At 53.6% G+C, this 21,399-nt stretch overlaps 1 protein-coding gene across 6 annotated transcripts in view; it reads left to right on the top strand.

The window, feature by feature from the left end:
* Positions 1–21,399, top strand: part of TRAK1 (trafficking kinesin protein 1) — a 102,203-nt gene that overhangs the window by 27,117 nt on the left and 53,687 nt on the right. For 4 of the 6 annotated variants that reach the window (XM_036030479.1, XM_036030474.1, XM_036030475.1 and 1 more), the window contains exon 2: positions 2,287–2,481. Coding sequence is in view for 5 of the 6 variants with exons in the window: in XM_036030474.1 (XP_035886367.1) it covers positions 2,287–2,481 (195 nt within the window). In the remaining variant the exon portion in view is untranslated. Of the gene's footprint in view, positions 1–2,286; positions 2,482–15,606; positions 16,097–21,399 lie in introns of those variants that run through there. The other 2 variants (XM_028518119.2, XM_028518122.2) reach the window with 2 other exon arrangements.

Raw genomic sequence — 21,399 nt, 5'->3', positions numbered from 1 at the left:
TTCACTTTCTACTCTGTTCCTCAGCTCTGGACAAACCACACTGGCCTCCTTAATCAAAGCTTCCTTCTACCAAGAAGCTTTGCGCATTGAACTGGGTGAGAAGGTCGTGCGGGATGGTAGGAGGTGGGTGCGGGGAGCCTCCAGGTGACTCCAGAGCGCCCTTGCCCAAAGGGAGACAATCGGTCTCTTCACCTGTGATTCCGTATATTTTTTTGCCTGCTCTGTGGGTGTCTCACTGAACACGAACGAGGCAGGGATTTGGTAAGTCTCTGGATAGCTGTTCTGGGCACTGGTGCCCGCACAGTCTACCTGTGTGTGAGCGGCTCTGCTGCCTTCTTTGTCTGGGCTCAAGCCAAAGCAGGAGCAAAGGGACTGGTCCTCCCTGTTGTGCCCGTTTGGGTGTCCCAGGTCCTTCCTGCCCCCACCCCACCCGCCGCCGGCCTGGAGCACTCTGGGACTTACCCACGCTTTGCACTGTCATCTCCTCTGTGTGCTTAGGGCTGAACCTTTCTTCTTCAGTTGGGTGCCAACTTCCATCTTTGAGATACACCCATAATTTGGACCTCTTGTCAGCGTCTTCTCCTTATTTTCCCTTGCTGTTGGGTTTTATTTATCTCGAGAGTGATTTCCCCTCCCCCGCCTTCTTACACTTGGGAGAGGGACAGGAGGCTGAACTGTCCTCCACTCGGATCCGCCATCTTTTTTCCTGCTCCAAGGCAACAACAGGTGCAGCCACCTCCTTAAGACCTGACCCCCGTTGTATTCTTACCTCTCAAATGGTTTTTCTTATTGAAGGGTCACTTAGCTCTTCTCTCTGGTCCAGCTCTGTGCACTGTAGGCATCTTGGTTTCCATGGGCCGACCAAAGCTCTGCTACTCACACAGGACATTTACCATCCTAGGTCCCAGATACTTTCCGTGACATGGGCCGATACAGTGATTGACATCAGAATTAGTTGACATATACCCATTGGCACTTATTTAACTCATTCTTCCTGGGGGTAGGGGAGTTGTGTAAGACTGGTTCTTGTTCTGGGAACACTTGCCATATTGCCAGCGTGTGCAATTTAGTTAAAAGGCCGGCTTCACTGTGCTTCGTATGGATTGAGTCACCTCCCTGGGCATCACCGTGCAGCCGCTGCTCACAGTCTGGGCCAGGAACTCAAAGGGCACAGGGGTGGGTTGAGGACAGCCGTGTGTGGAGTGTGATGGTGTGAGATGCCGAGTGTGGCGATGCGATGAATGTGAGACGTTTGCCATCTCACAGGGAGATGAGTCAGATGCTGAAACATCCCAAAGACAGAACTTTCAAGCGAAGTTCTGACAAAATGCCATGTGTGTATGGGGGCCCCTTGGTATCCACGGGGGACTGGTTCCCAGATCCCCGCAGACGCCAAAATCCACAGATGCTCAAGTCCCTTGTTTATTTGCATATAACCTGCACCCATTCCCCCTTATACTTTAAATCATCTCCAGTTTACTTACAATATCTAATACAGTGTAACTACTGTGTAGGTAGTTGTTCTACTCTATTGCTTAGGGAATGATGACAAGGAAAAAAGCCTGTGCCTGTTCAGTACCAATGCAGCCATCGCAGGCCTCACTGCGGGGTGCACGTCAGCAACAGGGTGACTCTCCCGCCCCCATATTTTCCCTGTGCTTGGCTGACTCCACAGACGCAGAACCTGTGGGTACGGAGGGCTCACTGTGCGGAAGCGGGAAGGCAGGGTAACTCTGCTCGCAGTGCACACAGCGCCAGCGTGTCAGGGGAGAGGCGGCATTCAAGCTGCACCTCGATGGGGCGGCGCCTGGTGCTTTAATGGCTGGAAATCCGTGAGATACAGCTTTGCAAGGGCAAGGCCATGGCTGTGTGTTTACCATTGTGTCTCCCGTGTCTCTGGTACTGAGGCTGTATTTGGGTGGATGCCTGGGAGGAAATGGAGGTGGATGAACCAATGAAGGAATGAATGAATGAATGAAATGAGAACAAAATTTTAAATGGAGGGGATAGCTTGAATGGTAAAAGAGGGGCAGAAAGAAGTTTGGCATACAGGCGAAATTACAGCTGTTTGGGTTCTGTGTGGGGCGATTGAGAGAGGGTGGCCAGAGAAAGGCTTGGAAAGACCGACCTGGCCCAGCCACCGAAGGCACGAGAACCTTGCCTGTACTTGGCAGGAGGCGGGCAGCCAGCCAGCCAGCCAGCCAGCCAGAGAGGACCCTGCGGGTCATTCTCGGCTCGGAGCCCGCACAACCAGGCTGGGCCCTCATGTCTCCGTCCTCTCCCCAGACGTGTGCAACAGCACCGACCTTCCGGAAGTCGAGATCATCAGCCTGCTGGAGGAGCAGCTGCCCCATTACAAGTTAAGAGCTGACACCATCTACGGGTATGACCACGACGACTGGCTGCACACACCCCTCATTTCTCCAGATGCCAACATCGACCTCACCACCGAGCAGATCGAGGAGACGCTGAAGTACTTCCGTGAGTAGATCCCCTTCCGGGGGCACAGGGCCCACCGGGGCTTTGTAGCCACGTCTCGGGCGGGACGTCGTCCAGGTTCCCCAGGCCCGTGCCTGCTGTCCGTGGAAGAGGCACAAATAAACATGAGAGTAGGGTTTAGCCACTTAGAAGACCTGGGTGTTAAGTATACTGATTAGCACTTTTAGAGTAGTGGAATTTGAAAACGCTCCCATTTTTCCCCCCCTCCAAACCCAAAGTATCATGTAAGTCCTTAGAAACTCCTACTGGGAAGGAGTTTGTCAGCATTTAGACCAAAGCCGTTGGAGCATCTTGGCCCCTCGGTATTTATATGACAGAGCAAGACACGTGGACCAAGGCCGATGATGGTTTCCAAGTGAAAGGCCAGGGAGCCAGGTACTCGGGCCCCTCAGACGGCCCCTGCAGCTGCACAGCGGACGTGCCGAGGGGAGGGGGCGCTGCGGGGCTGGCTCCTGGTGGGGCGAGTGCTGCACGAGGTGGTTGTTTCCAGTGTGTCTGTGATGCCAAGGGCGTGACACCTGGTGTTGCAGACTTGAAAGAAAATGGGATGATTTAAAAAATTCATACGAAGGATGTGTCCGAGGTTCATTCAAGAGGCGCCTTTGCAGGAAGATGTTACTCTCTGGGGAGCCATGGCAGCTCTCTGATCTTGTTAGGACAGACCGTGTGCTTTGTTCTGACACCTTTGGCTTTAAAGTTCAAGTTAACTGGAGGCTGGTCTATGTGAGTGACGTCACTCTCAAAGTGCCGTTGGTTACGTAACAGTGCATCATTGCATCACCTTGAAAAAAAACGACAGCCGTCCTGCTTCTGCTCGAAGATAACTTGGTTCAAATCCATCTGTGAGTTTTACTGTAATTTGCTGTACAGATAGATTTCATTGTTCCTGAATTTGTAAAACTATTTGTCCTAAACAAGCCAGTTTCTCCTTGAGGGTGTCTTCTGAGGCTGTTTTCACATTGCCTCTATCAGATACTGATAAGAAAGGCATTTTATTTATATCGCCCGGTGGTTTCATACCTAACACACACCCTGCAGCCTCGGCGTGAGCTCTGCGGAGAACCAGTTTCAGTAGGAACAAAAAGTACAGTCATCCCCACCAAGGCAGGTGTGGAGGGTGTTAGGCTTGAACTCGTGTTCAAGTTGAGGCCACAGAACTTGTGGGGTATGTCTCGGCATCCAGGGCACTCCCTTTGCCGGTCACTTTTGCTTACTCACAGTATCTGTACTGGCAAGGACATGGGATACTGTGTGGGCGTGTGTGTCTGGGGTGACCTGCTTGGTCGGCTCCATATCTGGTTCTTGAGACTGCTCCCAGGGGGACTCGCAGCAGAATTATTTCTCTGGAAATTTCCGTGCATTACGTTACTCCACCTTACGGTTCTGCAGGACCCCTCGTGGCCGTTTCTCATTCAGGAGGCTCCTGGGCCTGCCTCCCACACACCAAGCAGCCGCTTTCGTCCCCAGGGTAAGTGGAGCACCGCCCATGGGCTCTGTTTCACGGCCTGCAGTGAACTTGCACATGAACTGCCGCACGTCACTTCTGTAGAGTGCCCGCAGTTGGGACAGGGCGGGTTTTATTACAGAGGAAGCAGGAGTGTGGAGGACTCGAGGTCTGCGTTCCACAGCACCCACCCACAGCTTCTGAAATCCTGGCACAGCAGACCTGAAGACATTGTGCCCTATTTTTTGGTTTGTTTTTGCTTTTGGTTACATACAGTTGAGAAACAGAAAAGAAATCTCAGTCGATTTGGTAGTGGATAACACAGGTTAAAATAAATAAACTGGAAGAACCGAGATCAACACCGAGCAGAGGTTCTGAGAGTTCTCAGAGTACGTCTGCGTCCAAGTCTGACCTTGGTTCCGCGTTTTCCCCTGCGGTACCTGTGCTCGAAGCGAAGGAGGCGTTTGCTGAACGTCTATTAAGCGAACGATCAGGTGTGAACTCTTAACTTAAATACCGTGCAGCACCCCCCGGAGTAGGGCTTTCCAGCTGAGGTTCCTGGGCCCCCAAAGGGTCTGGGGAGACAGATGAAGGTTCCAAGAACTCGCAAAGGAAAACGGTACATCTTTATTTTCATTAGCTCCTAACTGAAATGCGGCATTTCCTTTCGTTATGAATGTAGAAAACAGCACAAGGGCATTAGCAGGGCATGTGACCTTGTCCCCAATAGAAATCACAGATATTATGCTACAGGAGAAGCCGATACGTTGAAATATCACCTTTACTCATCATTGCTTTGAAATTGCACTCATTATTATATGTTGTTATTTAATGCATCGAGAGAGAAGCACTTAAATCACAGCCTCTTTTCAAGTTTAGTAACTGACTTATAATGCGGTTGGTTTCCTTTGCATTTTATCTTCACGTCTTTCTCCTGGGGTGGGGCCTGTGGGCCTCACCGAACTGGGGGTCCCAAAGGAAAGGTCGGGGAAGGCACGGGTTCGGGGCCCTGCTCTGTACGTGGTGGCTGTTTTGAGTTTGTTTGTGTACGGGTGTGTAAGCCAGGAGATGCTGTGATTCACGGCACTGTGACTCACGGGTGTGTTAAACAGTTGTGACCCTTCCCTCACTTAGATTGTTCTATGTTGGCCCGGACACTGGTTCTCTGTTGTGGGTGTGAGTGGGGATAAGGGGGGCTCTCGGGGGCGATGACACGCTTCTGTGGGTCCGGGCCCCTGGATGAGGAGGTCACCTGCACTGTGTCCACACAGACCCGAGCAGGACCAAACTCAGCCCCCTTGCCTACCTGTCATCCCCCAGAGTGGAGGAACGATGCTTTGCCTTTTGGATCTGGCCCTCCCCTGGCCTGTTTACAGAGGCAAGAAATATTGGGTGCCTACCTTGACCACGTGGTGGAATGGACTTTTTAGGAAATTGTCAACAATTCTGTAGTCAGGCGGACTGTTGGACGCCTGCCGAGTCAGAGGTACACAGAAAATGGGAATGACCCACAAAGCAGGGGCGCCTGGAAACATCGGGCATTTAGGGTTAGATGGTCCAACGGGAAGGAAAAATAGCCAACGCTTAGTGCTTACTGAGGGCCAGGCACTGTTTTGTTAATTTTCATTTTTTCATCCTTCCCCTGAGGACATGTTCATTGATATTAGAGACAGGGGAAGGGAGTGAGAGGAAGAAGAAGAGGGAGAGAAACGTCAACTGGTTGCCTCTCACAGGCGCCCCAGCTGAGGACTGAACCTGCCACCCAGGCATGTGCCCTGACCGGGAATCGAACCTGCAGACTTCCGGTTTATGGGACAATAACTTTATGGGACTGAAAGGTGTGGTGCACGGAGTCATGCCCACCCGGGGCCAGGGAAGCGTGGAGCCACCCGGCCGGGGTCAAGCACTGTGTCTGATGCTTCCCATGTCTCTCGCTGAATTCTCACGGCAACCTCCGGTCCTACCCGTGGGCACTCGGAGGCCCGGGGCAGTGAAGGAGCTCTCCCGACGTCACACAGCAAGCTGGAGTGCTGCGTTTCAAACCTGGGTTGTCCGGTTCAAACCACTTCCTCAAAGTAGCTAAACAAGAAGAAAATTCTAGCTCAAGAATAAAGCTCTTCGGAGCCCTGGCTGGCATAGCTCAGCGGATTGAGCGCGGGCTGCGAACCAAAGTATCGCAGGTTCGATCCCCAGTCAGGGTACATCCCTGGGCTGCAGGCCATGGCCCCCAGCAACCGCACATTGATGTTTCTCTCTCTCTCTTTCTCCCTCCCTTCCCTCTCTAAAAATAAATAAAATCCTAAAAAAAGAAGAGTAAAGCTCATTGGGTAAAAATGAAAACAAACCCCCCCTCAGTTTCAGAATATATCAGCAGCTTATTAATTCTTAAAATTCAAAACATTCAAATTTTATTCTGTTTATTCAAGGTCATTGTCTCAAGTGACACTCGGCCCGTGGTAGCTGAATTTCACGATGAGGATTCCTTCCTCCCTGTGAGTTTTGCCTCCATCCTGTGGGCCGTAGGTCACGCTTCCCTGGCCCCGGGTGGGCACGACTCCGTGCACCACACCTTTCAGTCCCATAATGTTCAGCAGACAGCAGCCGGGAAGGTGGCTGTGTCAGTGCATAGGTGGCTGCGGCTCCTTCTGGTTCCTCTTCCCAGGGGCCATGCTCTGCCACCTTTGTTAGGGGAACATGGGTCAGGAAGAGAAATTTCTCTATGTCTCCAGTGTGTTCGATCTACTGACCACTTCACCTTTGAGTTCACCTGAATGTCCTTTTCCCAAGGAGAGGAGAAGGTTACGAAGCAAATAAGGGTTTCAAGACATCATTGCGTTGTTTGCTTTTGCTATAATGCACCAGCCAAGTATTTCTTGAGTGCCTGGCTGGTATGCACCTGTAATCTTTTGTGAACTTGATTTGTTTGAGTTCCAGCCAAGGTTTTCTGGCTAAGGAGGCGAAAGTGTCTCCTGGATCGTTGACTTCCTTTTATGACGAGAGCAGGGACTTTGCGCTGGGTTGGGTCAGCACAGGGCGGTCTCGGGGCCTCCGCCAGAAGTTTGCACCTTGGACCACCTTCCTGCAGGGCCCCCCGTCTGCCTCCCACCTCTGGTAACCCCAGGGCTGATCTCGTTTTCCACGAGTTTGTTTTTTGTTTTGATTCCAAATGTGAGTGAGATCTTGACAGTGTTTGTCTCCTTCTGTCTGACCTGTCTCATGTAGCGTCTTGCCTTCAGGGTCCGCCTGTGCTGTCAGAAATGGTAGGATTGCCTGCTTTTTTATGGCTGAATAATATTCCTTCACACGCCACACCCTCTCCGCCCCCCCAACTTCTTTGCAAATCCATCCGTCATGGAGATCATGGTCATTTCCGGTTTTCACTGCCTTGCAGAACCAGAGCCCGCTCCGTTCCCCAGCTCTCAGCGCCCGGCCTTTAGTCAACAAAAACAGTCTTTACAAGGACTTCGGGTTTAAAAATAACCGATCTTCTGGTCACGAGCGCATTCATTTTAGATGACTTGGACAATAAACAAAGACACAAAGATGACTAACTCAGCAACCGCTGCTCTTTTTTTTTTTTGGAGATATTCCTAGTTGTTTTTTCTCTAACGAACTTACTATGCATACGGGAACGTAATGCTTTTTTACTCACTGCTGTATTTTGGCCGTTTTCCCACGGCATGTAAATTCTTGGAAAAAACGCAATTTTCACTTTTGCTTCGTAGTTCATCATCATTTATATCTAACCATTTGGCCTAGTGTTAAGAATCTCGGCTGTTTCTAATTTTCCCACAGACAACACATAAGGGGACATCAGGTACCGTTGCCGCACAATATTCTGTTCGTTTCAGGTGTACAGCATAGTGGTTAGACATTCATATACCTTATGAAGTGATCCCCCCAATTACTCTGGGACCCACCTGGCACTACACCTAGTTATCACAGTGTGATTGACTATGTCCCCGATGCTGTCCTTGACATCCCCGTGACAGGGAATTAACAAGTACACATTGGCAGCACAACTATGATCTTGGAGGACGAGAACAATGTGGCAGAAGCCGTGGAAGGATCTGCTTCACTGAGGACAGTGAGCCTCACGAAAGCCAGAGGAGGGCCTGCGTCGGGCCTGGAGAAGCTCCGATGGCCTGGACTGAGACCAGGCGCAGAGGCGGCCGCAGCGGAAGGTCTGTTTGTGATGCTGGAGGGATCGGCTGGACCGGCTGCAAGGCTGAACTCACCGCCTGCTCTGGGCGCTTAAACGGTTCAGGAGTTGTTGTAATTCACGACACCATGTGAACACGAGTGGTGAGTCCGCAAGTGCTGACGTGAAGGCAGCTGAGGGGTTTCTGGAAACTCCAGAGGTGCTGCTTGTGGAGGAAAATTACTTGCCGGAGAAATATTCAGTGTGGACAAAACCTCCCTATCCTGGGAACAGATGCTGGAAAGGACTTTCATCCCTAGGGAGGACAGGTCGGTGCCAGGTGTCAGGGCTTCTGAGGACAGGATAAGAGCTTTGCCTGGGGTCAATGCTGCATGTTGCAGATGGAAATCCTTTGTGATCTGGCACAGTGAGAATCCCAGGGCCCTCAAGCAGGTCAGTAAGCACACATGGCCAGTGTACTACAGGGGCCATAAGTCACGGATGACTCAGCTCCCCTTCCAAGATGCCTTCCTGAGTTGCCACACCAATGACATGGGGTGCTGTTTGGAGAATAACAGACCTTCCCAGATGTTGCTCATTGTTGAGAAGGCTTCCAGATATCCTCCTTTTATTGGCGATTTTCATCGCATTTTCAAAGAGGTGTTTTTCCCTCCTAGCACCGCCTTTCTGAATCCCGCCAACGGACCAAAGAGGCAAAGCAGCTTTTAAGGCCTGCCCCTGAGGAGAGCCTCTGCCCAGACCAGTGCTGCTACTGAGGAAGACGCTGGTGCAGCTCCGGAAGGGTCGCAACAGCTATGGCTGCATCGAGAACCTTGCTTGGGCTTGGGGCGATGTAACCCAGGGGCGAATGAGTGGCATCTAGGAGAAGATCAAAGGGTTTGTTCATGAAGTCAGAGGATTTGGTAAGGATGAGGCAGGATTTGGCAAAAATCAGCAGGGCCGTGGAAGAGAGGGCCGACAACTTGAATCTGGGTGTGGGCGGGGCTGACCTTGAGGAGCTCCTGGAGGTGCTTCTGAGGAATCCACTGATGAGGAGTTAGCTGGTGGGACCGGAGTAGAAACACACAGGTGAAGGAGAGGCGAGGGAAAAGGAAACGGCAGGAGAGGAAAAACAAGGACCCTCAAGAAAATGCACAGGGAAGGGTTCAGCTGGAGCTTTCGCAGACCTCACCAAGCTCCTTAAAACGTTTGAAAACACATGCGCCGCCCCCCCCCCCAACAGTGAGAGGCTTTCACGCACGGAGAGGAGCGTGGATGGGCATTCTCTGCTGACGAGCAGATCTGCGATGAAAATAGCGAACCTACAAACCACCACGGACAGAGCCTTTGGGAGGTAGTCCAGGGCACTACACAGGTGCTTAGTAAGTGCTTCTTAAATAAGAGAAAAATGCAAAGACACTTTTTAAAATTAAAAAAACACATTTTTCCTTTTTTTTGGTAAAAACAAAACAAAATTTAAAACTCCCATACGAAGATCACTTCGCCTATGGCTACACTCTAAAGATTGCCTTCATCTGATTAAACTCCTCAGTGAAACGGAAATAGAGGCCCCACAATATGTACTGAGCCTGTGCAAATGATGAAATGGATCAATAGCACACAGTGCTGACCTCCCGAAGCGGGGAGGTCAAGAGGCAGTGACGCAGGAGAAAACACAGGTTGAGTGCATGTGTGTGCACGTGTGTGTGCATGTGTGTGTGTGTGTGTTTGAAGGAGGGCGCCACGTGGTACACTGAGGAATCTGTTCTCGCCCAGGCGCGGTGTGGAGGGGGTGGGGGTGAGTGGAGGAAGGGAAGATGAGTTACGGGAGCTGGGTGGAGGTGGTGATCAGGACAGAAGAGGGATCTAATAACGGGGGAAAGCTTGTTGTCGTCATTTGCTAACAGGAGTAACACTACAAACGAGTACACTGGAATAGACAAGCGTGGGCAAAGGCAGGTGTACTGCGCCACGGTGCCATTCTTTTGTGTTGATAAAGCTGTCGTCACAATCATAACCTCTAAGTTGTTTTCCATGCCCACAGCCGTAAGCCTGCTTTTACCCACCCCTGTATTTGCAAACAGTTGCCATGAATTTCTTTCATGTACACGCCCACATACTGGTCATGTCCTTTCTGCCGTCCCCAAGGCCTGGGCCATTTCATTTTCAAGTGAGCCCTAGAATTGTGCCTTCTCCCTTCTCTCCAGTAGACTCCTCCTTGAGTCCCTTTCCACTGCTTTTGGCTACACAGCAGGTGGGAGCAGAGAAGCCCGAGCTGCACAGTCTCCCCCTGCATGTCAGCCATGCGTGGTCTCGGTGCCCCCACCCAGGGGTGGGCCCGGGCCCCAGGCGCTGGGGGACCTGAAGGTGTCTGTCTCTGGGAGGTGGTTGAAAGCAACCCCATGCCACGGTGCCTGGCAGCGCCAGGAGCCCCGGGCGCAGCGTCTCGTGAGCAGGGCCGGTGGGGACTGGTCCCGGTGGGCAGATGTACTCACGTGGCCCCTGGGCTTTCTTCGCCACCTGCCACCTGGCAGCTGTCACTCTTTCCCATCAAACCCCATTCCGACGTTGAGTAGTTTTTTTCCTTTTCTTTTAAAAACAAAAACGCTTGGCAAGCAGTTCTGTGCAGATTGACCGTTTTCCTTTCCATGCGAATCCAGCCTGCCTAAGACAAAACTGGAACGGACCCAGGTGGAAAGCTGACGTGACAGCCCAGCTTGCGCCTTGCCTGCTGCTCCCGGTGACGGGCTCCGGGCACGGCGGTTCAGAGTCACAGCAGGTGCGCCGTCAGGGGCCATTTGCGTCTGTGGTTTGAAGCCTGTGACATCTGCTCGGTGGCCCACGGGTCTCAGGAGTGAGAGGCCCAAGCAGCCCTCCCAGACCGCAGGAAGTGAACTTGAACCTGTGCAGCACGTCCGAACCTCCCTGACCTTTCCTCCTCTGCCTCCTTCTCAGGTGCATGGGTGGTTTTAGTGGGTGCATCCAGGCCGAGTGCCCTTCAGCCGTGCGGTGCCATGCCGAATGCTGTCTCCCTGCCTTTGGATGTCTTCTCCAAAAGCCAGGCTTTGTCCTCCCCCACCCTCCCCCCCCCCCCCGGAGGTGGACGGGTGCCTGAGATGAGGCGGAGACGCTTTGGGAGGGGCAGGTGACAGCAAGCTGTTGGGGAGCAGCCTGCCTTCTGCCGCGGGAGTGCAGTGACTAGCAGTGGCATTGTTTTAAAAACTGAAAAATGAGAAGGAGAACTCTGCAGAAGCATCCTGTTACTCTTCTGTAGCCTGTGCGGGAAAGGCGCGCTGTAAGGGCATGTTTCAGGAGCACCCCACTGGCCCCCTCAGGAACGAGGGTTGGTGCCCTCTTTGGGGCCTGTCCCCCGTCATGGCTCCTGGCCAGCTGTCCTATGGTGCAGCTGGAAGGCCAGTAGTACTCTTCTCAATTACTGACAGAGTAGAAAAGGCTTTGGAGGAAGCCCGTGCCTGGCTTACATCCAGATGCTCTTGGGATTTGCTGAGCGATCCCAGGCAAGCACCTTAAAATCCTTCTGAGCCCCTTTCCTCATGGGGTGCAGTGGGTGCCTGGGGAGCAGGGGTCTCAGGAGCAAGCGAGCTACGAAGTGCGGGATGCCAGGTACGGGATGCCGGGGAGCCCAGGACCACGGAGCGGGGAGCTGCCTTTTCCGTGGCAGTAACCCAGGTCGGGGAGGGCTGGTGTGCTCAGGAGTCAGGGGACTGTCAGAGGAAAGTGTGGACTTGAAGGCAGGTGGACCTGGGTTCCAACCTCAGAGTCCCTGCTCCTAAGCAGACGGAGCCCCTAAAACGGAACGTGGATGTTTCACTTTGAAACTGCTCAGCGCCCATGACGTTCACCCCTGAAGGGTGCCTGTCCCCTTTGTACGTCCTTGTTTACCCCCCGTCTTCATTCTTCCCTGTGCTCTTAAAAAGGACGAGGGATCCGTGCCGTCTTACCAGCATTGCTGGTGAGAAATGTCCCCTCCTCATCCCGTGTCACTCCCACTCACGGCTGTGGACTCAAGGCCTTTGGATTCATGATGCTGGGAAGAGCTAATAAATGATGTTTCTACCTCGTTTCCCTGATTACAGCTTGGAAACTTGTACTCTTTTTTAATAGCTCACACTTCCTTGCTTCCTGTTTTGAAGAATTAGAGTGATGGGGATGATCACCACTACCATCCGTGCACACTCACTCTGTCCCAGGCTCTGTGCTGAGCACCACACCGTGCACGCACTAGTCAAAGCCCCGCCCCTCTGCGCAGCGGGCATCTTTATCACCGCAGGTAGCAGAGAAGACTCCGGCGTCTGAGAAGGTCACGGGGAAGGCGAGCAAGGAGCCTGGACCAGACCGCAGGCCAGCTGACTCCAAAAGCCCATGCTCTTAACCACAGAATTAAGTTGCCCGCCATTAGTCCTGTCCATCCATCCTTCCTTCCATCCTTCCGCCTATCTATCTGTTAATTTTTATTTTCATGGGGACGCCATAGGAAGAGAATATTTAAATAAGCTCACGGGGGTAGAAGGTGACAAGGGCCACACCTTTGTCTGAGGGGCTCCTGGCCCCGCCCAGCCTTCCGTGTTGCTCTGTGGGGTTTGCGTTTCCTTTGTGACGTCTTCATTTGGCAGGTTCACGTTGGACCCTCCCCGTGTCCCCAAATGTGCTGGGTTGGACCTGTGGGAATGCCGATTTTGGGGGGCCCTGGAAACCATTGACTGGCTCATTTATGAGGTCTGCAATCCTCTAGGGATACCTTAAGGGGTTAGAAACAAATAGAACCTTGGAAAACCTTGGGACACTGGCCTCTGCTCACCTGTCTCGAGGACTGTCACCTGAGAGAGTCAAGCTGTCATCAGTGCCAGAGAGACGGCCAGGGGCCGAAGGGAGAGATGAGATGTGTTCCGATAATGCTTACAGCGGGGATTGGAATCGTCGTCTGCTGGCTTTAAATAGGCAGGTGCCCTAGAAAATGTCAAATGTGTATCCAGTTTGGGGTCAGGGGGAGGGAAAGGCAGCAGGGGCGGGGGCCGTGGGGTCTGGACTCTGCTTTGACCGGGAGAACTCTGGAGCTGGGTTGGGGGTGCTTCAGAGGAAGAAGAGAGACCACAGGGGCTCAGGTCCTCCAGGGTGCAGGGGACAGCTGGGGACCGCGTGGCTAGAAACAGTACCAGTTTCTCACCTCCTGCATCTTCTGAACCTTCTTGAAAGCCTGTTTACAGCATGAGCAAAGACTCTTCACTGTCTGAGACTTGGGGAGGCTCTGGTATTTGACGGGTGTAGCCGGCCACCTGGCACGTGGGAGGGGCTGCTTGTAGCTCCCTGCCACGCTGTGCACGCACGGCCTGGGGAAGAGACACGGGGCCCTGGAGTAAGGAGGGGGCACCCTGGAGCTAGGAGAGGCTTCTAGGACCCAGATGGGACTCAGAAAGCCAGTTTGGGGGACCTCACAACACAGCCTTAGAAGGCTCGTCGGCTTCCAGTGATTTAGGAAGGTTGAGGCAGATTTATACCATATATAGTATAGATTCTGCCCAGGGTTTTTTATATACATATGTGGTGTGTACGCACATTTGTGTGTGTGTGTGTATATATATATAAATATATGGTTTTCCTCGTAATTTTCTTAATTTAGGAAGTTTGAGATAAACTTGTATACAGTATAGATTCTGCCCAAGATTTTGTGTGTGTGTGTGTGTGTGTACATGTATACACTGTGTATGCACATTTGTATATACATACAGTTTTCCTCTTAATGTTCTTTTTTTAAAAAAATATTTATTTTCAGAGAGAGGGGAAGGGAAGGAGAAAGAGAGGGAGAGAAACACCAGTGTGTGGTTGCCTCTTGTGCACCCCCAACTGGGGACCTGGCCCACAACCCAGGCCCGTGCCCCAAGTGGGAATTGAACCGGTGACCCTTTGGTTCGTAGGCCTGCACTCAATCCACTAAGCCACACCAGCCAGGGCTTTCCTCTCAATTCTCTACTAACACACACACACATACACACACACGCACACATATATGCTCTCCCTCCTTCCCTCTCTTCCTCTTTGTCTCTCTCTCCCCATCCATCCAGCCAGCCAGCCTTAGAAGAGCTTCACCACTCCAAGGGCGGGGCCTGGGGACCAGCCGCATTGCCATCACGTGGGGCCTCGTTAGGAATGCCGATTCTGGGGCCCAGCAAGGCCTGCTGCATCAGAATCTGCATTTCAGCAGGAGCTCCCCCCCCCCACCCCGTGATTCACCTGCAGCTGGGAAGCCCCGCCCTGGAGGGACATCTGCCCACAGACGTTTATCAATGGAGGCATTACCTGCCGTGGGAAGAATACAGGGAAGCATCCACTGGGTCACCGTGAGCAAGAAGCAGCGTGTCCTCCCGGGGGTGGTGAAGGGACCCGTTTCTACTTCCCATGTGTGGGAAGTGGCCCGTGGATTACACGGGCTCGGAAAATGAAGAGGAAAAGGGAACCGAGTCCACACTGTGGTCACAGACCCCAACACACACAGACATTCCTTGGCCACAGGCGCTGGGGTCCTGTAGGGTTTCCCTTCAGGGCAGTGGGCGTCAGCCTGGACACTTGTGCCCCTGGGGCACATCTGGCAGCATCTGGAGGCATTTTTGGTGGTCACATCTTGTGGAGGAGAGAGGGTAGTATTCCTGGCATGTAAGCGGGAAGAGCCAGGGAGGCTGTTACACACCGTACAACGCCCAGGATGGCTGCCCACGGCACGGGGTGGTCCAACCCTGAACACAGGGGTGCCCAGCTTCAGACACCCTGCGGCAGGGCAGGGGGTTCAACCGACAGCGAGTCCAGCATCCGTCTAGTTGTTCTCGTTTTTATGAGATACTTCCAACATGCCAAGCACTGGGCACTAATAAAGGCTAACTCCATTTTTCTTTTAGGAACGAGAGCATCACAGGTGCATTTCTGAGGACAGGTTCAAAGCCCCTTTCCCCTCACTGCTCCCCTGGAGGCAGCCACCTCTCAGACGGTGAACCGTGGCCTCCCGGGGCCTGTTTCTGCGCTGTGATCCCGCCCGTGAGTGGCCGTGACATCACGGATCACGTTGCTCGGGCCGCTTCATGGTGGCATTCTCCTCTGTCGGTATGTTGCAGGCTGTTTTGCAGAAGTTTGAGCAAAGGCAGGAGCAGAGAGCAGTGCAGTATCCAAGTGAAAACATTTCCGTTTTCTACGTGATTGACATTTCCTTTAGGTGGCAGTCAAAAATGTTTAAGAGATATTTAATATTTGAAATCAGACCGAGGAAACAAAACCAGAAGTCACGATTGCAGATTTTAAAAGGAGGCGTTTTTCAAATGCAGACTCTTGTCGTGGCCCCCTTTCGAGCAGATAAACTTGTCCTAACATCTGTGGGCAGTGATGACCATGATAAAGTCCCAGCCCCCCCCCACCGCCTGCACCCACCTTTCTCCCTGAGCGGCACCTCTCAGCCCCTGCTCTCAGCATCCTTGGAAGACATTGCCTCCATCTCTGCATCATTTTTCAGAGCCAGCCAGTTTCTATGGCAACCGATAGATTGAAAGCTGAGCGGGTGAGCGGGACGGGAGGCCGGCGTGAGATCTCCGGGTGGTGGTGTGTGTCCCTGACGTCACCCTGCCTACGCCTGGATAGGATGATTCTGGCTACTCCCATTCAGGGCTGCTGGCCGCGCCGCTGTTCCCGGGGCTGCCAGGGTCTCCGGCAAATCTGCAGATTGCCTCCCTTTCTGCTCCTCCTCCCACCCTCCCCCGAATTTTTCTCTTCACTGCTGCTCTTCTGTTTTGGCTCCAGACTGTCACTGAGCATGCACAGCTTAATTCCGGTGTGCTTGGGGATGTGCTCCCGCCCGGGGTTCTGGAAGGGCAGGGGAGGCATGGCAGCACCATCCTTGACGCGGGTGGCGCTGTGAAACCCGCTCCTTTTCCCTGCCAGAATACTGACTATGCAGAAATTCATCGAAGCGGATTATTATGAACTAGACTGGTATTATGAAGAATGCTCGGACGGTAATTACAGCCCCTGCAAAATAGAGCAGGGATGTGTAGGGGCATTGTCTCCGGGGAGCAGTATGGGGGAGGGTGTCCTGAAACCTTTGCAGGGAGCCTGGCGGAAGGAGGGGCCCTGGAACCAGCGCCGCCAGCAGACATGCGTGGCTCCGACAGGACCCAGGGCATGGTGGAGGATGGCAGGTGGGCCGGGCTCCTTCCCCAGGGAGGCTCCTGCGCGGCTGTCTGGTCTGGGCTCCGAAGGGGAGATGGTGCTGGAGTGCTGGGCTTGCGAGCACTGTGAGTTGGAAGGGGTTCTCTCTGAGGTGAGGGGTGCGGGGAGCGTTGACACGCGTGTGTGCAAGCGGGGACGTGCGTGCCGTGCTCTGTGCTGTCGGAGGGGCTAGGGAAGGGTGTATCGGAGAGGTGGCTTTCATGGATGGTCTGCCGCAGGCCTGGAGGAAATCTGCCCTTTCCTGAGCCCAGCCCTGCCGCGCAGGGAGGCTGGAGGAAAAGCAAGAGCAGCTCCCACCTCGCAGGCAGGCGGTTCTAAGGAATGTGGCTTGCAGGATCCCACAGAGATGGGGGTGGGGAGGCGTTGGGAGGGGCGGGGAGCCACGGTATCCTTCTGGCCCGGTCACAGTCTGTGCAGGGAGGGTGTGGCACATTCCGGAGGAGACTGGGTGGAGTTCCAGTGGCTGGACTGGCCTCGGCCTCGGGAGGGGTAGGGGAAAGAGCAAGGAGGTACACTCCCAGGGAGGCCGCTGCAGGGAGGGGGCCCCCGGCTCCCGGGCGGAGGGTGTCGAAACCGTGCATGTCTCAGTCCACCTGCCCTCTTTAAGAGGACCCTCAACTCACATGCCCTTACATGCACGCACAGCATGTGAAAAGGGCCCCATTAATATGTGCACTGGAGGGCCGGTTCCCAGCCCCACACAAGCCGCTGGTGGGTAAGATAACAGCTTCTTCATTGAAGGGGCACTTTCAGATGGCTCCAATGTGACCGCCTTCGGTTCATCCGAATGACGTCACAGGCTAGGAGCTGGCCTCATTAGTAAGCTGAGAAACTGCCTAATTATCTCTTATCTGCTGATTTCTGCCTTGACCGTGGGCTGCAGGAGAGGGGCCTAGAGGCTCTCTCGGGTGGTGGGGGGTATTTCAATGTGCCCGGCAACTCCCCCCGTTGGGCCCCACTGTCCCCCAGCTGTAGGGGAAGACAGTGTCGTGTTTGTTGCATCTGTGAACGCCTTTAAGTATCTTGAGCAATGATGCTGGCGGGCGGTTCCCGAGGTCTTGAGGGGACACCATGACAGAGTTCTTGTTTCCTTGAAGCAAGTTCCCATCTTGTTATCTGTGCGTGATTCTTTTCTCAAAGCCTCATCGACCTCTTGTGGCTTCCTTGGTGAGCGTGACTCCCTGAACCCCCCCCCCCCATAACTTGGTCGAGTAGTGTGGGCCTCAACGAGCCACCGGCTGGGGGCATTGGGGGCGGCAGAGCACCTGTCCCTAGGCCTGTGGGTGCCTTGGGTGTGGCCCCGCCCCTACAGGTCCGTCCTAGGAGTGGGGGAGGGAGGTTTCGTGCTGTCTTGACCCAGTTGCTCTGCAGTTCGGCTCTCTTTACACCCTCGCGTGTGGGAGTCCAGCCAGTCACTCGCGCCGGTCGGCCTGCGGGGTGAGACGAGGCTGCTTTATCTGCGCGTCCGTCGGGAGGGTTTTCTTACCCAGCGGTCGGTCGCTTGCTCAGTGGCGTCTCCTGGCCCCAAGGCAGCCAGATCTGCCTCCTTCCAACAGAGGAGGAAAATGGAAGAAGAGGTGACACATCTGTTTGCGGGTAAATAAGTGTTGGCGGCGGTTGGCCTGTGTGAGTGTGTGCGGGGCAACACCCGTGGCCTTTTACCCTCTGTCTCAGAGCGGGTGCCGGGGAGAAGGGCTTTGGGACGGAATTTACTGGGACAACTGGCATTGTCACCACCCCCTTTTACAGAGAGCTGGCGAAAGAGGGAGGGCAGGGGAGCGGAAGCCCAGAGATCCCCAGTTCGGGAAACCCGCAGAACGGGTGGGTCTCAAGTCCGTCCTCATTGCGTTGTTCCTTGTTTCCGAACTTCTCACTGGCTGGGTTCTTTCCTGAAAGGCTCGTCTGGAAACGCCATTGGCTCCCGTGTCTGTGCGTCTTTAGAATCGCAAACCAGCCTTCCCCTCCCAGGTCTGACCTTCCCGGGGGAGTGGGGGGGCCGGGTGGGAGCCGCCACAGCCCTGCTCCGTCTCCCTCATCATTTGACATTGAAGTTCTTCCTGAGGGAAACTTTTCGGGAACTTTCCACGCCAATAACAAAGGGGGAGTCAAATGTTTTTTTCAAAAAAGATGCAAAATCATCATGTATGCCAGAGTTACCAAGTCATACTTCAGTCGCAGGGGTAGCGCTGGAAGAAAGCAGTGTGGGTGGGCGGGAGTGTCACCTGGGGGTGTCCCCTTGTGTTTGACCTCCGAGCCTCAGGGGAGCTGCGCTCAGGTTTGGGTAACCGTGTCCTTCTGTCTGACCAGTGTCAGCTGTGGAGTTTTCCAGTCCATCCCCCACCATCCGCCAAATACTCAGCAAGACCCCGGAGCGAGTAATGAGGGGCTTGAAGGGCAGGGACTCAGAATGATGAGGAACTGGAGGGGTTGGCTAGCCAGTATCTTAAGTAATTTTGAGAGATTTGAATCAGCCAGCAGCCAACACGCTGTAACAGTAGCTTTTGCAGAATTTGCACAGTTTTTTTACAGTTTAAACTCGCGGTGTCACACGGGGTCATGGTTCACCCCAATGCAGGTGTGCCGTCTCTAATTGCAGATCATGAAGATCGTCTACCTGCTTATTGACAAAGCAGATTCCCTGACCCACTCCGGAGAGGCTTGGGGAAAGCTGAGCTTTTAGCACACGCTTTCTTTCGGTGATGGTCACATCAGGTGTGTTTGGGAAAGTCATGGCCACGATCAGTGGGGACCAGCCCCTGGCACGGGGGTCTGCACACCATGGGGCTGGCCAAAAAGTCCATTTGTTGTTTTTTCCCACACGATGGTTCTAGTAGCGCTTAGTTGTCTTTAACTTCATTCAAAACAATTTCGTTAGGTTGTGCTGTGACAGCTTGACAGCTGTCATATCAGCGCGCATTGAAAAAAAACTTATCAAAATTGATGAGCTTTTGTGTAGCCATTTTCGTGTTGAAGATAGAAGAAAATACACGACATTTGGGGCATATTGTGCTTTGTTATTTTGAGACAGGCAGAAATGCAGCTGAAATGCAAAAAAAACATTTGTGCAGTGTGTGGAGAAGGCGCTGTGACTGGTCGAATGTGTCGAAAGTGGTTTGAGAAATTGCATGCCGGAGATTTCTCAGCGGACCATGCCGCACAGCTGGGCAGACCAGTTGAAGCTGACAGTGATCGGATGGCGACATGAATTGAGAACAGTCAGTGTTCTACCACACAGGAGACAGCCATCACACTCAAAATATCCAAACCAATCAAGTTATCGGTGACCATGAAAAAGGTGTCCTTTACGGAAACAAACCATGCAAACTTTTTGGCCAGCCCAATAATTCTTTAGGTCTGTTGCAGCAGAATCTTACGTTGTTTCTTGGCCTCACAGGTCACTTAAAAGAAAAAAGTTTGCTTGTAAAGAGAGAGAGGCGTTTTTCAGAAAGGCTTGGCTTCGCGTGGATGTTCCTGGAGTTAAAGAAACAGCGCGCTTTTGTAGTCATTCTGGAGACCAGGGGCCAAGCCGAGCACTGGCCTGAAGTGCGCGGGTGAGGTCTGTTTTGTGCGCCCTGTGGCTGTGGGGCTTGGGCACCTCCCGGGACCTCTTCAACCCAGCATCTCCTTCTGGAAAATGGGGGCGAATACACAGCACCACGGAGGCATTGCAGGGAGGGCAGAGCGAGTCAACAAAGTAAGAGTTGTAAATGGTGTCGTGCCGGTTCAGCGCTGCATCAAATCTTCTCAGAAATGGTACTCGTAGTTCAGTTCTTTTTAACAGTCCCTTTGGAAAAGGCACACAGTCTGCGGCCCAGGTGCATAGTATTTTGGCCGCCTGTTTCTCGCTGCCGTTATTTTCATTGTCATCCAGTAGCCCCATTTCCTCCTTTTACACATCACGGAATCCAACGTCCGGGCTGGAGATGGCACGGATCGTGGCGATTTTATGAATGGGGAAACGGAGGTGGGCCGTCAGAGCGGGTCCCGTGACTGCTTACTTCCGAATGAAGATCCACCACGATGCACAGGGGCGGGCGGTCACGTGTGCCGGGACTCACCTGCTTGCACCGACCTCTGAAACGCCGCCCCGAGGGGAGGGCGGCTGGCGTGGGAGCGAGGTTCCGTCAGAGGTACTGTGAGCGTCCGTTCACTGAAAGGCAGTTTCAAGGTTTAAAAGGTGGTTTTCTCATTTTCCCACACTGTGTGTCCAGCGGTGTAAAACGGCCCCCCGTTTCCCATCTGTGTGCTGTGGGGTGTGGCTTTGGGGACGCGCTAACTTTCCCCATTCCAGACAGCACTCTTCTGATGGCTGTTGAGGTAATTTTTTAAAAAAGGGAATTACATATAAATGGGAAATGTAAGTCTTTACTCACCAGCTTTGCTGAAGGGGAGGGATGCTTCCCCTTGGATGTGGCGGAGGCCTAGAGAGCTCCCAGTTAGCCAAAGTGAGGCCCATGGTTTCAGCGCGGTGTGTGGGGGCTCAGGAGGTGTGGGTGGGGGGACGGCGGTCCAGTGGGGGTGGAGGCCCCAGGGAGACGCAGGCGGGGCAGCCTAGGAGGCCGAGCACACCTCTAGAGAAGCAGGGCACCCTTCAGAGTGCTCCCTCCCATCCAGGGTGCCTTTTGGTGACAATGGAAATGTTCTCTCTCCTGTGCTGTCCAGTGTGGCAGCCACTAGCCCAGGTGGCTCTGGAGCACCGGGAACGTGGCTAGTGTGGCGGAATTCGGGATTTTATTCCAATTTAAACATAAGTGGCCCCAGTGGCCTATGGCCACTCTTTGGACAGCGCAGGGTAGAGCCTCAGGAAGATGACCTTGTGGTGGTACGTGGAGTAGATCTGTGGAGGGACACCCCCAGAAAGATGTCCCTCTGCACTGCAGGGGGGCGAGGGACTCCTTCCTTCTTTGGCCTTTCCCAGATGGTCAGCCCCGGGCCCCAGGGGCTGGCCATGCCTCTGGGGCCACGGTCACACCTGCTGCTGGACCCTCCCAGGGCCGAGCCGGGCCACCCCTAGCTCCCTTCTCGATGTCCCCATGTCTCCTTGGCACAGGGAGCCCCCGGCTTTCTCCCTGGTCTCCATAAAGGGGTC

This window comes from Phyllostomus discolor, chromosome 7 (assembly GCF_004126475.2).
Source record: "Phyllostomus discolor isolate MPI-MPIP mPhyDis1 chromosome 7, mPhyDis1.pri.v3, whole genome shotgun sequence".
In the NCBI taxonomy this organism is placed as follows: Eukaryota; Metazoa; Chordata; class Mammalia; order Chiroptera; family Phyllostomidae; genus Phyllostomus; species Phyllostomus discolor.
The sequence above is the reverse complement of the archived record's forward strand: the minus strand, read 5'-3'. Positions and strand labels throughout refer to the sequence as shown.